Here is a 17,163-nt window from a genome sequence, read left to right on the forward strand (position 1 = left end):
CAAAATGCATGACACATAAAAAATTAAGGAAATGGAAACTTGAAAGACATTCCCTATGGACCTCTATGCCATTCAAGATATACTATTAATATGAAAAAAACTAGGTAACTAGATGCAACCCCTTAGCAAATGTGTTCCCATTCTAGAGAAAGAATGAGACTAGATGCATATATGAGCTACCCTATGCTTACCATTCATTTCTGAAAAATGAGTTAGGGGTGTTGATATTAAGGAGGTGTAAGAAAATCCATTGCATGAGCATAGACACATCAAGTCTGTAAATTCCAGCCTAGAGTTTGGGAGTAGCCTTGCTTATGCTAGACACAACAAGAAAGTTCAATGTAACATTCATTGGCAAATATGAGTTTAGGTGGGTTGATGCTAAGTTAGGTACAAAAAAGTCCATAGCATGGGCCCATAATACATCAATTCATTTGTACATTTAGGCCTAGAGTTTGGAAACGAAATCCAATATGTGCCCTTCCTTATGCTAAACATAATATGAAATATCAATGTAATAATAGTTTAGATAAAATACCCTAACCCTAAGATGAGCCCACAATACCACCAACTTACCTTAGATCTAGGTTGATTGCAAAAAAACGGTAATGTGGAATGCTCACATAGATAAATGAACTAACCATAATACCCTCACATAAGACACTTGGATACAAATTGTGGGCAACCCAAGCTTGTTTCAATAGAAAAATCTAGGTAATAACATCAATGATGACTTGCTTATCCATTTTCTCCAACATCTTCTTGGAGGCTTCTATTCTTAGTGTTAGATAGGACAAGTTAGTGGAGTAAGACAATCTTGTCCATACAAGGCCTATAATGGAGTCATCTTAATACTTTGGTGATAAGAGGCATTATAGGTAAATTCCATCAAGGATAGATATTGCATCCATTGCCTAGGTTCTCTGCAACAATATGCCCTTAAAATATTATTTATGACCTGATTGACTCACTTTGTTTGGTCATCAATTTTGTGGGTGGCATGGCATATTAAAGCATAGTTACATGCCAAAGGCTTCAATAAGCTCTTCCATAATCAAGAAGTTAAGATAGAATCTCGATCACTAATGATTCTTTTTGGTAGTTTTTGATGAACAATCTTGCAATGTCGGAAGACTTATAGTTTGCCTTGACTAGAATAAGGTAAGCAATCTTTGTTAGTATGTTTACAATCAACATGACAGAGTTGCATCCTTCTTGACCTGAAGGAAACCCTACTATGAAATCCATACTAATGAAATTCCCACTTCATCTGAGGGATATCAAGGAGGGTGAAGTTTGATTGACATTTTAACATGCCCCACTTTCAGTCTTTGATAGCTTAAAAAGCATTCAGTGACACACTAAAGTACATCAATTTCTCCTAGTGATAGCTATTTCTTATTGCATTGAGGGACTTAGCATAGCTAGGATGTCCTAAAAATGGAGAATGATGTGCTTCCCAAAGTATTGTCTTCTTCAGTTCATGGCTAGAAGGAACACATAATCTTTTCTTGAAGTACACAAGCTCTTTCTCAATAAAGAAATCTCGGTACTTAAGTTGTGATTTAGGATCTTGATCTTTTAGTTGTGCTTTTTTCCTTAGCTGTTGGTACTTAGAGTCCTTTGCAACTTCTTCCTCTGCCATTTGAATGATAGGGTTACTCAGTATCGATATTATAGCAACTAATGATTTTTCTCTTGAGGGTTCTTCCATGATGAGAATATTAAGGAATGTCTTGTAGCTTAAATCATTGGCAACTATATTCTCTTTGCTTGGTCTATATTTTATTTCAAAGTCATACTCCTCTAAGACTTCAATCCACCTTCGTTGCCTCATGTTTAGATCTTAATAGCCCGTTTGAGACTTTCGTTATATGTTACTAAGGTGAATTTCTTGCCAAGCATATAATGTCTCCATAGCTTGAGAGCATGCATTACGGCTAATAACTCTTAAGCCATGAGTAGCATAGTTTCTCTCACGACTCTTTAGCTTTCTTGAGGAATAGGTGACAAGATGCCTCTCTTGCATGAGTACGCAACCTATTGTGAGAGAGTTTGCATTAGTCACAACCTCAAATTCTTGATGTAGGTGTGGAAGCTTCATGATAGAAGCTGTTACTACGCTCTGCTTGAGTTTCCCAAAACTAGATTGCTTAATTGGAGCCTACATCATAGAGCTTCTTGAGTATATGTGGCTATCAAGGTATAGTTCTTGATAAACACCATGTACCATCTAATTAATCCCAACAAGCTTTGTACTTCCTTGACCAAATTTGGAGGTAGCCACTCTTGCATATCCTTGACTTAGGCTAGATCTACTCTAATCCTCTTTTCAAATACTATAAATCCAAGGTATTCTATTTTCCTTCAAAGAACACATACTTGCTCTTTTTGGCATAGAGGTTGTGCATTCTTCATGCCTCTAACACAATTCATAGTTATGCCTCATTATCTTCTTTTTCTTTGGAGTAAGTTAAGATATCATCAAAGAAGAGTAAAACAAACTCATCAATGTAGGGTCTAAAAATATATTGCGCCAACTATTGAAAGTGGTTGGGGATTAGTCAACCCAAAAAATAGTACAATGAATTTATAATAACCATACATTGTGTTAAAGGCAACAGCCTTTGGGATGTCTTCCTCCTTGATCCTAATTTGGTAATATCTAGTTCTTAGATCAATTTTTGATAAAATCATTGTTTGAAGCCTATCAAGAAGCTCATTAATTCTAGAGATTGGATATTTGTTTTTGACTATTCCTTGGTTTAGACCACGGTAGTCTATCCAAAGATGAAGGATACCATCCTTCTTCTTTTGAGATAGAACTGGGGCTCCCCATAGTGAATTATTTGGTCTAATGCATCCTTGGTCTAACAATTGCTTGAGTTATTTCTTTAATTTGGTGGCTTTGGGGATTGACATTCCATAAGGCCACTTTGCCACATGTCGAGCTCTTAGGACAAGCTCAAGATCATGGTCAACTTCCCTTTTAGGAGGAAGCTCTATTAATTCTATTGGGAAGACGTAAGCATATTCCTTCATCTAGAAAGGTTCCTCTCTTGCTTCTTTATCTTGATCAACCTTGTTAAGCTTGATCAAGTAGACTTGTAACCCTTTTCATAATTCTTGGACCATATGTGAGGCTTTTGCTAGATCTTAGGTCTTTCAGCTTTGCTTTCCATTGTTACTTGAATTCCTTTTGCATGTTGGAATGTGACTTGGCCGTTCCTCCAATGGATGTGGGCACCATTGGAAATAAGCTAGTCCATTCCAAGAAGGCACTCGTAGGCACCCAAATTCATGATACAAAACCTTATGTTTGTAGACTCATTGCCTAATCAAACTCTACATTTCTAATTTTGTATGATGACATAATTTCTTTTCCATTAGCTAATTGTACCAAGGGTTCATATGCTTGTGTAATCTCTATGTCTAATTTTTGTACACACGTCAAAGAAATAAAGGAACGAGTACTTCCGCAATCTATCAAGACTTGGAAGGATTAACCTTGGCAATTTGTTGATGTCTAAATCACTGAGAACTGATGATTTGGTCCCTTGTTTGTTGAGAGTTTTGGCAATCACACCCATTTGTATGCCTCTTTGTGTAGAGCAGTGGGGCAAGGGAAATGCAAGCAATCTAGGAGAAGAGATTGAATCCCATAAGCACATTGGTGGAAAGTGCTACCATTCGAGTATCGAGGTTTATTCTTATATTATCAATCCTTATGTTTTTAATCGTAGCAATATATTTGCTAACATCTACCCTAGTAAATTAAGGTTAATCTCTTCCTTAATTCCTCTTGTGAGGTGGCTAGGTTTATATTTAAATATCTCACAATGAATTATTTAAATCCATAATTCATTACTAGTATGAAAGAACATTTGATTTAAGATTTTATGTATGAAAACTAGATGCAATCATGGAAGGATAATTCTATTTGAATTTCCTCTTAAGCATCTAGTGTTTTGTCTTTCTATTTAACATTCTAAGTATCCATAATAATCTTGGATTGTCTAGTAGTTGCAGTTTGTTTAGATCATCAAGGTTATCACCTAGATTTTTCTAATGTTATTTAAACAAGATTGCTTTAAAATAGGAACACATAACCTAGACTGGGGTTTGGGGAAGGGGGGCATTGCTTGTGCGTGCTACCTCCCATCTAACTTCAATACTTCTTTGCTTCAAGACCATCTTGTTGTCAATACACTCCTAGCTTTCTTCTTCTCCAATCTTCATCAAACTTGTAGTCTCGAATTGAGATTTATCAAAGTAGGAGAATAAATTCAAACGAAATGTAAGCAATGTTTGAGTAGCAAGAAATTTGGCTAAGGAGGATAAGCTTAGTGATAAGGTTATGATGCATTTTTAAAAGGGATTTTTTACATATTCCCCAAACAGAGAATAAAATAAAAATCAAAATAAGCGAAAAAGTGTATATTTTATATTTATCTTTAGGACCATTTTTGAAAAAAAAATTATGTTTCTAATCAAAACTACAAAAAAGCTAAAATCTTTATGAAAAATACTTTGATATGTATATTATGTATTCCCATTAAGAGTTTTGGAACCAATTTAAAATGAAAATTTCCACTTAAAACTTGTTCCAAATCTTTTACTTCACCTCTATCTTATGATATTAAAAAAGTCCCATCTAATTTTGGTATCATATGCACATGCTATTTCAAATATAGTGAAATAGGACTTAAGCCCACTTCAGTGGCAAATTACAAGATTGGAATTAAGGCTTAAAAGCATGGCTTTTGGCTAGCAATTGCAATGATGATGATGCCCATGTGGCTGATGGCAATGGAGCAGCTTTCTAGCATGTTGACGATATACAAGATGATGAGATCAACGACGTTGATGGCAGCCGTTTTTTCTTTTGCTTAATTAAAAAATTATACTAAGGTCATTACACACAATGCAGTTCCAAGTACTAAAGCGAATGTGCATCAGATCAAACTGAAGCTAAAACAAAATAGATCAAGCATATACTTGGAACAGCAGTAAAGGTCAGAAAAAGACCATGCTAAGTAAGAGTGAATACAAACAATCCTTGTCCTGACTCAGAATGCCCAAAATCCTAACTAATGCCCCTTCTTATAGTTATGCAGGCGTCCTTTGCTTCGACTCTTCTATCTGCCAAACTAGTCCCAAGAATACAAAAACAAGTTGGCAAAAGATAATCATATCTTCCAGTCATCAACTTTAGACTGTCAAATATGTTATCTAACTACCATATGCACAGTTTCTGAAAATTCAAAGTACTAGCTACTGGTTGTATCAAAAACTGATACTTAACTGACACACCCATAAATTCTTTAACACACACTTAATAGACCCATAATCTAAACAATCCTGTACCTCTGCTCAACTCTCTTCAAGGTAAATTATGGTTTATTCACACTGGTAGACAGGCACGTTATTTTCATCATCTATTTTGCAGATTTCTAGTTGGCCAGGAAATTTCTGCAGGTGGGAACACAGACCTACAAATCCTTTTCAGGTGCCATTGTATATAAAAGCCTTAAAGATTAACTGATTACGATACAAAAGTGAAAACAACTGCATGATAAGATCAAAGATGGGCTCTGTGCTGAAATTCTGAGACAAGTATTCAGGAAGGCCATTGAGAGGTCTTCCAATGTTGCTTTTTATGTACAATTTAGAGTCCACTATACGTAAAACCTCTTGTCTCCTCTCTCTGAGTGACATCCTCAATACCCTTCCACTATGATGACCCTGCAGCCTCAATGCTATCTTCCACATCTTCTTGTCCCAATCCAGTAATCTTACTTGTCAAGTCACAAATCCCCTCCCCTCATTTTCCAAAACCTGCAGTCTCAAAACGTGCATTATGTTGACCCTGCAGACTCAATGCTGTCTTCCACATCTTCATCAGCATCTTCCTCAAGATCCCTGTCAGACAAACTGTCATGGCCGAGATCCTCCTCTTTGGTTGGACTTGCAGTCAAGTTCTCCTTTATAACTGCTAGTAATGTTTCTCTGAAGTCAGAATGTTCCCTCAAATATTTTTTGAGATTTTCCTTTCCATTGGCTATGTGATTACCCTCATATGAGAACCAATTCCCAGACTTCTTGAGCAGGCCAATTTTGATTGCGAAGTCAGCGATTTCTCCTTCTCTTGAGATTCCTTTCCCAAATTCAATATCAAATGCAGCTGTTTTGAAAGGTGGAGCAACTTTGTTTTTCGCAACCTTTACTGTGACTGTGCTACCTAGAGTCTGCAGGAACATTTGAAAAGATCACTTTGTTTAGTGCTCACTCACTCAGGAAAAGCAAGTTTTAGTATGCCTTGACCAAAACCTGGTTAGAAACGTTTGGGTCCCAGCAGCAACTCTGCTGAAGCTGGTTAAAGATAAAGACTTGCCTCTTCTCCTCTCTTGATCAAGCCTGTTTTTCTTATGTTTAAGCGCACGGAGGCATAAAACTTCAATGCATTGCCACCAGAAGTAACCTCACCAGCACTACCATACCCAACAGTGCCCAACTTGGCTCTAATCTGCACAGAACAAATGCCAGTCAAAATAAACCATAATAACTTGTCACAAGTCCAGAATCTTTTCATTATCTTACCTGATTTATGAATATAAGGATTGTTTGCGATTTGGCAAGCGAGTGTGCCAGCTTTCGCAGGGCCTGGCTCATCAAACGTGCCTGCAATGCCATGTGAGCATCACCCATTTCTCCATCGAGCTCAGCACGGGGAACAAGTGCTGCTACCTGCACCAAACAAGTTCGCTAAGATTGTGAAGGAGATCTGAAAGACAGCAGGAAAAATCTCGAGTACGCGTGCACATGCCCAGCTTTTCAGACATGGGAGAAAAACCAATAAAGCATAAATCCTGATAGTGCTTATTGAAGTGACTTTAATGTTAAGAACCCCAAAAGACTGCCAGTGCTCTTTTGATTTTTTCAAATGACTCCTACAAAGTTTTTAAACCACAAACAGTTTCATTCAATTGTAGTAAATATAGATGGGGAAGGGAAATCTTGCCTTGCAAATGGCCTTGCCATAATCAGCATGCATGCTTGCAGGCCATCACTACACTCTACCTATAACTGAGGGTTTGTGTCTAACTGGCTGTATGAAACTCTTGACATAAATCAACCTTTCCCGAAGCAGCCTGGTAACCAGCTCTGTTGTATTTAGAGTGGCCAATCCCGATGGTTCGCCAGGTCTGACAATAGGACATAGCAGCAAACATGGATGAGCACCTGAACTCCTGGAATCCAGCTGCACTTTGCTCAACTTTGGATACAGTTCACAGAGAAGTGCAGAGGAACAATCTCAAGATGCTGAATAAGTGCAGCTTCTGCACCAAGCAAGCACGGGAAGCTTAACTAAAGAATGTTCTAATCAGCTAGAAGGTTTACTTAAAGACAGGCAGCCATGCATTTCCTTTACACCAGCTTGACTTCCAATAACCTTATCAAAGCAAATGACCTTATAAGTATTACCCAGATTACAGCCACTAGTTACATAAGCAACAATGCAGCTCATGTGTGGATAAGATCCTAGTGTTATGAAGGATTACAATGCAACAAGAAGAAGAGCAAAGTAGGAAAGACCACATAAAGAGGAGCAAAGCGCACATGATGGTTTGACCAGAAAGAAAAATAAGGTAAATAATACATGGGAACTAAACTGCAAGCATATCCACCTTGGGCGAATAAAGTAAATTGGGCTTACGCTGTCAACGACAATAACATCAATGGACCCACTGCGGATGAAGGTGTCAGTCAGGCTAAGGGCCTGCTCTCCACAATCTGGTTGTGCAAGTAAAAGGTTCTCAGTACGGACTCCAAGAGCTTCTGCAAATGAAGAATCCAGAGCATGCTCGGCATCGATAAAGACACAATATCCTGTAAGCCATCAAATTGAGAGTGTGTTTAGTTTAGGCCATGACATATCTGCAACATTTTCTTATGTGTAAGCAAACCATACAAAGTTGTAACGCCTTTACAATCCAACAACCAGTGAGTGCAAAACTTCGTATGTTTAAGATGTATATAGCGAGGAGTATTGCAGGGGATTGGAAGAGAGAGCCATAACCTTTTTTATTGTCTTATCTCACACAGAAGTGCATACAGTCAAAAGAGGTAGCCTAATCTAAGATTTTTCCTTACTAGATTAAGATTAGAATTGCAAATCATCCTTGGTCTATGAATGCATGGTCTCCCTCTTGTTTCGATTATGCAGTTTAATGGTGCGATTATTCCCCACAGATCAAGGAGTATCCACCACAAGATTGCAACTATAACAATACAAGCAGACACCACCAAAAGAGAGCTGCACATGTAAAGATGGAACATCTACAGAGACATCAATTTGTTCCGTGCAAATTGTACATCAAAATAGCTTCAAATAGTATGTCACATGTGTTTTAGAGTCAAAGACTACCTCCCAATTTTTGCGCCTCCGCAATAACATGAAGAGCCAATGTCGTTTTGCCACTTGCCTCAGGACCATAAATTTCCACTACCCTTCCCTGCCAAGAAATGTATAAATCTTACCATAATGTCGATCTGTTTTGTCAAATCAATATCTTAATTCATTCTCAACTTCATAGAATGACCCTGTGAGGGAGTAAATTTTCATCCACAGACACACGACATTCCTTTGAACTTCACCCAATCAAGCTCCGAGGCACTTTTTTGCACATCACAAAAAGAAAAGAAAGTAAAAGGAAGCACAAATATGCGCATTTGCATCTCTGACAAGAGACTGATCCAATACAACCCAACTTAAGTAACCACATCTCATCCCATACATGGAAATTAATAGCCCTCAAAAACCAACATTTGCAAATAGAAAGCTTTCACTACTTTACTTCATATAGTATCTCGCTGTAATTACAACCCAGAATTGGCAAAACATGGAGCTCATGCCTTTCTTCTGCAAGATTGTCAGTAAAAACAGAGACGAGAAAATGTCTCTCTATAGCTTTCACAGTGAAAGTATGCTATATTGTAACTTGACCAAATAGAAAGATTGCACATGACAACTTCAATAATGTTAAGATCTTGGAGGACCAATTGGGGAAAGCACTGGAGTTCCAGGGCATTGCACAGGCATAGGAGAGGAAAATTGACCTCAAACTATGTACAGACAGCAGTAAGCATCTGTTTAAGATTTCAAACATGTCTGACCTCCCATACACACTGCACGATTCCTTGCACTGCAGAATGAGCAACAATATGTTGCACGCTGCAGCACACCACCCCATCCCCCCCACAATTATGAAGAATTTTCATGTTTTGTTTGGGCTTTTGTGAGGATCATTAGCTCAACAGTTACATGCTATAACATCAAGTCACTAACACTGACAAATATTGTGATATACTAATCTGTGACCACAGCACAAAAATATTAGATGCATGTAAGTTTGCTACAAGCACAAACGCTACGGGCATTTGCATGCCCTACATACTAAAAGCATCAACGCTTCAAAACCTAAGTATGCTAGATGTTTACAAACCATCTGGTACCAGTATATCCAGACAGCATCGATCAGTAAAGCTCTTCTTTGTTCTTACCTTGGGTAGACCACCAACTCCAAGTGCAGCGTCGAGAGACAGAGAACCTGTGGAAATCACTGGAACATTCTTTTGAACAACATTCCTGCCCAACCACATGACTGTCTCCTTTCCAAATGTGCTCGCAATCTGATCAAGAGCATCTTCTAAAGCAGCATGTTTCTCATCAGAAACAGCCTCATCTGAGGTACTACGACTCTTTTGCTTCTTTCCTGGCCAAAGACGTGACTTTTTCCGTGAGCAATCAGCGCAGAAAAGACCAATTGAACATGGAAGTTTGACTGAGCACTCTGTGAACGCTAGCAAACATTTCCAATTTGCATGCTGCAAACTAGTCTCTCCCTCAAAGTTAAAAGAGTATACCAGAAAGATGCTTGCATACACATAAGTGCTTATGTAAAACACTTCTTCCAAAACACCATATCTACATAAGTAACTTACCTTACATACTCATGATTTGACACACATACTGCAACATTTTAGGCACCAACACTTCAATGACTTTAGTATTTGCAATCAATCAAGGCAAAGGGAATGAAAAGGACAACAATAAGGACACGGATAAGGATAAAGACCACGAGGCAAAGGAAGAGGAGGAATACAAAGACGAGGGGAAAAAAGTGAATGAAGAGTAAAACAGAAGGCAAGGAAATACTAAACAAGAAACAAAGATGGCCAAAAAGAGCATGAGTAGTAGTTAATGGCTTTCTTTCTCCCTCCATTGGACCAAAGTCTTACATTAAACCAATGTGCATACAGTGAAACAGAAGGGTTGACATAATAATATTCCCACACCCACTCGCAAGTCCCCTCCTCTAAAGAAGTGTTTGCTTCTACAGTGACAATAGAGAACTTTGAGCCCAATGTTTAGGCACATGTCACAAAGTAGGCACCAATTTATATGAAAGTCCACACATTCTCCATTTAGCATTTTTTGTTTTCTCTATTCCAGAGTGTATTCTCTACATGTGTAGAATTAGACATTCAAAGAACATAAGTATCACTTCTCTTCTGAGGAGGAATGGCACATTCGGCTAAACAATCTGGCAGGGTAGTGAAAAAAAATACCAAAAGTCATAATGAACAAGGAGAACTTTCTTTATTAGCCACTTAACCATACCTTAGAATGCTATCAACCACACTATTCAAAGTTATATAATCTGCCAGGGTAGTTGAAAGCAATGCCAAAAATCATAAAGTACATGGAGAACTTTCTTTGTTAGCCTCTTTCTACATATATGTGCACATGGTCAAGGGTCTCTTTTGGTGATTGATGCAATGAAACATAAATTGTGACACCAACACACTTCAGTTTCAAGCACTTTAAATTTGTGAATTGCATGATGCAGAAAGTGGCACCTTTAGTAGAGTAACGCCGATGTTGACCACGAATGGAAGACGTAATCCACCCTAGAAACAGCATCATATTATTCTGTTAACCAGTGTGCCAACTCTAAGTCAAACACATTCTTTAACTTTCCATGAGACGTATTGCATGCAAACCACATGATCATATGTTTGAACACATATGTAAGGCAACCTTAAATAGCCAACCTTGAATAGCCAAGAACACACATTTGATTCCTTAATTATTTCATGGTTTGTAGTTTTGTGACACTTCATACTGAAGCTATTAGACAATTTAACAACAGTCTTAAGACAATTTCCAAGACATTGAAACTTGTGACCATAAAGTTGTTGAGCTAAAAATGCATTACGTGCTGATTAGCCATTAAAATCAGGCCCAAAACATGCTTAATTAATTAAATTACCAAACTTTCATTAAGAAGAAAAGCGATCCTCAAGAGTGTTTATGCCCCATAAGCACAAACCCTAATTTGGGAAGATCCAAACTCTCTATAAATAGACAAGCTACTCTCCACTCAATCCAACTCAACAACTCGTTTTTGCAGATTGCTGGTACTGAAACTCTGTTGTCCACACCCCACATGGAGGAAATCTCAGTTCAAGTTGCTGCCTACCGTTCCAGACACTCAACCACTGGAAACTGCTGTTCAGCCCTTCTCCACTGTTGGCGACTACTGTCTTGACCTGTCCGACATGTACCGATGTGTTTCCAGCCTTTGCATGCGAGACAGCCTGCGTTTACCTCTGTCTATTGGCGCCCTGTTGTCAGTGGCACCTGCAGCCTGTGTTCACCTGTTCCAGCTGCCATACGGCCTGCCACATGAGCAGACAGGCTGCATTTTGCTGCTGCAACCTACCATACAGCTGCCACATTATCAGTCATTGTTGCATTTGTTGAATTTCTGCTCCAACTGCTCCAGAGGCACTGATCGAGCAGTCGTCAGCTGCATTTTCTGCTGCCTAACATCTCCAAAGGCTGCTGCTGCATTTCAAGATCCATCAAAGTACGACATACTCTTCAGCTCATACTCTTTGCCCCTGTACCTGAGACACACAAGTTTGAGGTTCAATATTGACCCTGCATAGTGTGTTTGTTGCATCAACCATTGTATTTATTCATTATTCACATTCTTTCATCTTGTGTGTTCATTGTCTTTATGTTATCCTAACCTTAACTGTGTTTCTTTATCAATCTATGTGTTTGTATTCTGTAGTTGAGCATTTCTTTATATGGTATTAGAGCTAGGCACTCATCGAAGAAACCTAAGCCCTTGATCAAACATCCCTGTGAGAGTGGAGGTAGGATCGAAGCTCAGCACAGAAAACAATAGACAGTAGAGAGTGAAGCACGACACCCAATGCAATAGACTGAAAGAATGTAAACTGAAAGTACAAGGTACAACCCTTAAACCTTAGGGTTGTAGGGGGGTGTTCACACCCGAACACGGTAAGTGCCCATAAGTGTGTCATAAGCACATATGAAATAATACCATAAGTCTGGGGGAAAAAACCTCTCCTACCGAGAGTAAAAAGTGCCCCAGTGTCCTACTGATCACTGACACTCTGATGTGAGCGTAGGCGTAAGTGAGACGTGAGTGAAATACCCAACAAAGCCCCCTGGAGTGAAGAGTGATACAATGAAAGAGCATCCAACTCGTATAACCCATGACATAAAGTGCCTGTCAAGACCAAAGTCATGTGTTCTTTGTCTCTCACCATGCATCGGTCATCATCAAATGTGACCTGCAATCCACAACGTGCTAAAGAAGAGATAGAAAGCAAATTCTTCTTTATGCCTAGCACAAATAAAGCATCTTGTAGGCGGAGAATAGAGCCATCAATGGCTATGAGCACAATCTCGCCAATACCTCTAACAGGGTATGATGCATTGTTGGCACACTGTACAGACTTGCCAACTGGAGCTGCATTAACAGATGCAAATAAATCTCTGCGAGATATAATATGCCTAGAAGCACCACTGTCAAAAAACCAAGTGCCTGCATCCTCAGTAGAGCTGATTGCTCCATCTGCCCAAGAGGTGTCATAACTGCATGTGTAAAAACAATAGTCCCTGTCTGCAACAAAGGACGCGGACTCAGTAGCAGCGGTAGGAGCATCAGAAACAGACATTCCTGATTCCTTTTCCTTCTCTTTGGCAATGCGCTTTCTACACTCAGTAATGTAGTGGCCTAGCTTCTTGCAATAATGGCATTTACCCTTTTTGGCTTGCATGCCCCCTTGTTTTTTGTTTGCCTGGTATGTGCCAGAAGTTCCAGAACTCTGTGGAGCATTCTTCACTTGGCTGCCTTTGCCCTTCTGTCTAGCTATAAAAGCCTGCTCAGAGGCTATAATATCCACTACTTTGGACTCATTACCTCCTTCTTACTTGGCTTTTCATACGGCCTTAAACCTCACAATGAGGATTGCCACGCAGCCAATCACTTTTCTTCAATTAGTCAGTTTGCTTCTAGAGGAGGAGCAAACACGGAGGAATAGTCGCTGATACCAAATGTGAGAGTGGAGGTAGGATATCATCTGTGCATCCGAATAGTACTCATCAACATTCATGAGTTGCTCTCGCAAGTCCTGAATTTTGTTCAAGTGATCTTGAATAGAATCACCTTCATCCATTTTCAATGTCTCTAACTCTTTCTTTAAGAAAGAGATGCGAGTTTCATTCTTGCCTGCAAACATTTGCTCCAAAGTTAGCCAAGCTTCTTGTGAAGAAGCTGCTGAATTAATGTGGGGGATGATTGACCACTGAACTGCCAATGCAATCAGCGACAAAACCTGTGCATCCCGTGTATCCCATGCTTTTTGAGTTGTTGTTCTTTGGGGAAGTGGCTGAAGTGGAGCAGGCTGAGGTGCCCGTGGTGCACGTCCTCTTGGAGGAGGAGTAGCTGGAGCCACAACTCCAGGTCAAGCTTCTCTTCTCCACTGACATAATCCCAAAGATTTTTGGCCACAAGTACATTCTTCATCATGAAGGACCAAAGTGAATAGTTATTTCCATCCAATTTGTCCTCCTTGGATACATAGGTGAAAATATCTCCTTGATTTGCCATGATTTTTCAATTACCGAAAATGCAAAAGAGCAATGTCGAAGCAGAACTTCACTAGAAATCTGAAAATTTTCAAAAATTGCAGGAAATAACTTTATGCAATTAGTGTACAGAGGTGCACTCTGTCAAAACTGTCTGTTATGCACGCAGTCCAACGTGCAATCAGTGTTCAGCAACACTGTACCAGCAAAATCCCCAAAATTTCTTGCCTCAAATGTGTTCAAAACAGTCTTTCTGTGACTGTACCTGCAGTTCATATGCCAATGTCCTCAAAAAACATAAAAGCCCCAAAATGTATGATAAATTTGGCCAGAAATTTGCATTCAATGTGTCCCAGACATGTTACTGAATGCTGTGCCTGCTGCTGCGTAGGAATCCCCTCTTCTAGAAATTTATCTGGAATGAAAGGATAAATTATTTTTTTTTTTAAATACCTAGCGGGCTGTCGTTGACGTGGTGCAGCAGCACACGGCGGACAGGAGGCGTCGAACGCGGCGCTGAACAGAGGCGCCCTGCTGGCTTGACGAACAGCACATGGCAAAGTGTTCTGACGACAAACAGGCTGTTTGGTGGCATGCGTCTGACGCTGACGACTGACGGCTGATGGGCTGTCTGGCGGGACAGTTTGGACCGACCACAGACGCAGGTAACTAAAGACTGGCAGGGCACGTGTGACGAGCAGGGTACTAACGATGCAGGCAGAAGAGCAGGGTACTCCTGAAGGTTGAGGCTGGACCTGAGTAGAGAGTCCCGAATGCTGAACGGAGCTGAGCTAAACAGAGCCAATGCTGCTCTAATACCAAATGTGAGAGTGGAGGTAGGATCGAAGCTTAGCACAGAAAACAGTAGACAATAGAGAGTGAAGCATGACACCCAATGCAATAGATTGAAAGAATGTAAACTGAAAGTACAAGGTACAACCCTTAAACCTTAGGGTTGTAGAGGGGTGTTCACACCCGAACATGGTAAGTGCCCGCAAGTGTGTGTCATAAGCACATATGAAATAATACCATAAGTCTAGGGGAAAAAACCTCTCCTACCAAGAGTAAAAAGTGCCCCAGTGTCCTACTGATCACCGACACTCCGATGTGAGCGTAGGCGTAAGCGAGGTGTGAGTAAAATACCCAACAATCCCATCTTCAAAAACAAGAACAACAAAGGAAATATGACATTGAATGCTTTTGCACCAATTCAGTCTCCAAAGTAACCTATGTCAAGAATGGAGCAATAGTAGGTTCCATAACCTACCCCACAAGGTTCCAACACGAGCGAAGATGCGTCGGATTATCTTGGAAAAAGTAGACTACATCCAATTACAGACGGGAAACTTAAGTTGATTATTGCTCACAAGGCAAAGAATATCAAAGCACTTAACAAAAGAATTGCACTTCGAGAATAGCTACTCAATGAAGGTATTTATAAATCTCTCTCTTCACAAGTTGCGCATAAATCGGATGAGGTTGCAAGGCTATCAAGACCTCCATCACAAATGGGTCTCCTATTGGAAAAAAAGATCTGGAGTACATTTCTTTCTTTCAGACTCATTCTTCCACCCGGGTGTAGGATACACAAGTTTCAACTTGCATTCCTTTCTCTTTTACTTCTACTCCTTTGAAACATTTTGCTAAAGATCACAAGGAAGATAGAGTAAAATTGTTGACCATGGAAACTATATTATAAGAAAAAGTCATGTAACTCTTCTTCTCCTTTTCCTTCTTTGAATTTTACTTCTCATAGTCAAAATGATTTTGGTGTTTTATCTTCATTGCATTCCACATCTTCATATTTATTTCAACTTTCACCATTAAATTGACAAAATCAATTCAATGCATCCATATCTTTCACACCTCAATTTCAAAACACACCCACTTCTTTCACTGCATCTCCCTTACCATTCATAGGATTTACTTTTCCCTTTCAAACACCACATGTCATATCACACACCACCTTGGGGGGTTCTTCAAACATAGCCATAGCCATACTTTTGGGTGGTGCACATACACCCATGGAACAGGTTCATCCTCCGTCTTATGCACCCTCAGGATATTCACTGCATGGGGTACCTATAAGCTTTCCCAAGTATAGACTAGTTTGCTAGCATGGCAATTCCTAATGAACCATCTAGTTATTCCATTGTGCCTCAACCAACAATGGGGCAAGGCTATAGAGTCTTCATGCCTCTTTCACATGCAACAATGAATAAGTCTCAATATATTCTTGCCTACCCACCTTATTCCCCTCTCTATTCCAATTATCCACCTTACCCTTCTTTCCAAATACCTCACAGTTCAACATGAGGCATGTTCTAGATTCTTAGAACTTGTGGGACCTTGCTTGGGGGATGGAACTCGAACTAGACCCGTGAACTAGACCCGTGCCGTGATCCACCAAAGTTTGTCCACTCATCAAAGGCTAGAAATGCCTCTACTATAGTCGAGTTGATATAAGGTCTACTCCTAGAATTTCACTCATATCTATAACACTTTGACCTGGCATCAAAGCAATGCAAATACTTGACTAACCACTATGCGGCTTAGGATATAACTTGTCGTATAAACCTTGACTATGAGCTTCAAAACTTCAAAATCACTGACTTGGATGACCTCAAGTTCAAGTTGATTGAGTATTGGCAACTTCTCGCTAGATTCTCCACTATGGGAATTATTGAGTTAAGAATGTATCACATGCTAATTAGCCATATAAGCAACCCCAAAACAAGCCTAATTGATTAATTTACCAAAACTTTCATTAAAAGAAATGTGTTTCTAGAGAGTATATGTGTCCCAAAAGCCAAACTCTAATTTGGGAGAACCTAGTCATTTATAAATATACAAACTACCCACCACTCAACCTTCATCTCATTTTTGCAGCTTGCAGGTGCCTTCTCTCTGCTATACACGCCCTATTCACGCATAATATCTCAACAGCTTAACCAAAGCTGTTGTTCATTGCTATCTACCATTTGGCAACTGTTTTTCAGCCTTTTGCTGATGTACCGAACCCTTCAATCAGCTGGCGACTACTGCCATTAACTGGAATGGCCTTCATTTACTACTTCAGTACCTCCTAGAGGTGCCATACAGCATGTCAGCCTGACACCTTGCTGTCCACATCAGCCCTACTGCTGCGTTCACCTGTTTCCTACATTCGCCTTGCCTACCACATCAGC

At 39.7% G+C, this 17,163-nt stretch overlaps 1 protein-coding gene across 1 annotated transcript in view; it reads right to left on the reverse strand.

The window, feature by feature from the left end:
* Window positions 1-5,371: 5,371 nt before the first annotated feature.
* Window positions 5,372-17,163, reverse strand: part of LOC148031936 (uncharacterized) — a 65,624-nt gene continuing 53,832 nt past the window's right edge. The window contains exons 4-10 of the mRNA XM_087682525.1: window positions 10,924-10,974; window positions 9,565-9,776; window positions 8,429-8,516; window positions 7,718-7,890; window positions 6,601-6,747; window positions 6,395-6,526; window positions 5,372-6,248 (exon numbers count right to left, since the gene is read on the reverse strand). Of these exons, the coding sequence (XP_087538651.1) occupies window positions 5,859-6,248; window positions 6,395-6,526; window positions 6,601-6,747; window positions 7,718-7,890; window positions 8,429-8,516; window positions 9,565-9,776; window positions 10,924-10,974 (1,193 nt within the window). The 3' untranslated portion in view covers window positions 5,372-5,858. The remainder of the gene's footprint in view (window positions 6,249-6,394; window positions 6,527-6,600; window positions 6,748-7,717; window positions 7,891-8,428; window positions 8,517-9,564; window positions 9,777-10,923; window positions 10,975-17,163) is intronic.

This window comes from Lygodium microphyllum, chromosome 8 (assembly GCF_053477565.2).
Source record: "Lygodium microphyllum isolate KBCC chromosome 8, Lygodium_microphyllum_v1.1.10, whole genome shotgun sequence".
NCBI classification, from domain to species: Eukaryota; Viridiplantae; Streptophyta; class Polypodiopsida; order Schizaeales; family Lygodiaceae; genus Lygodium; species Lygodium microphyllum.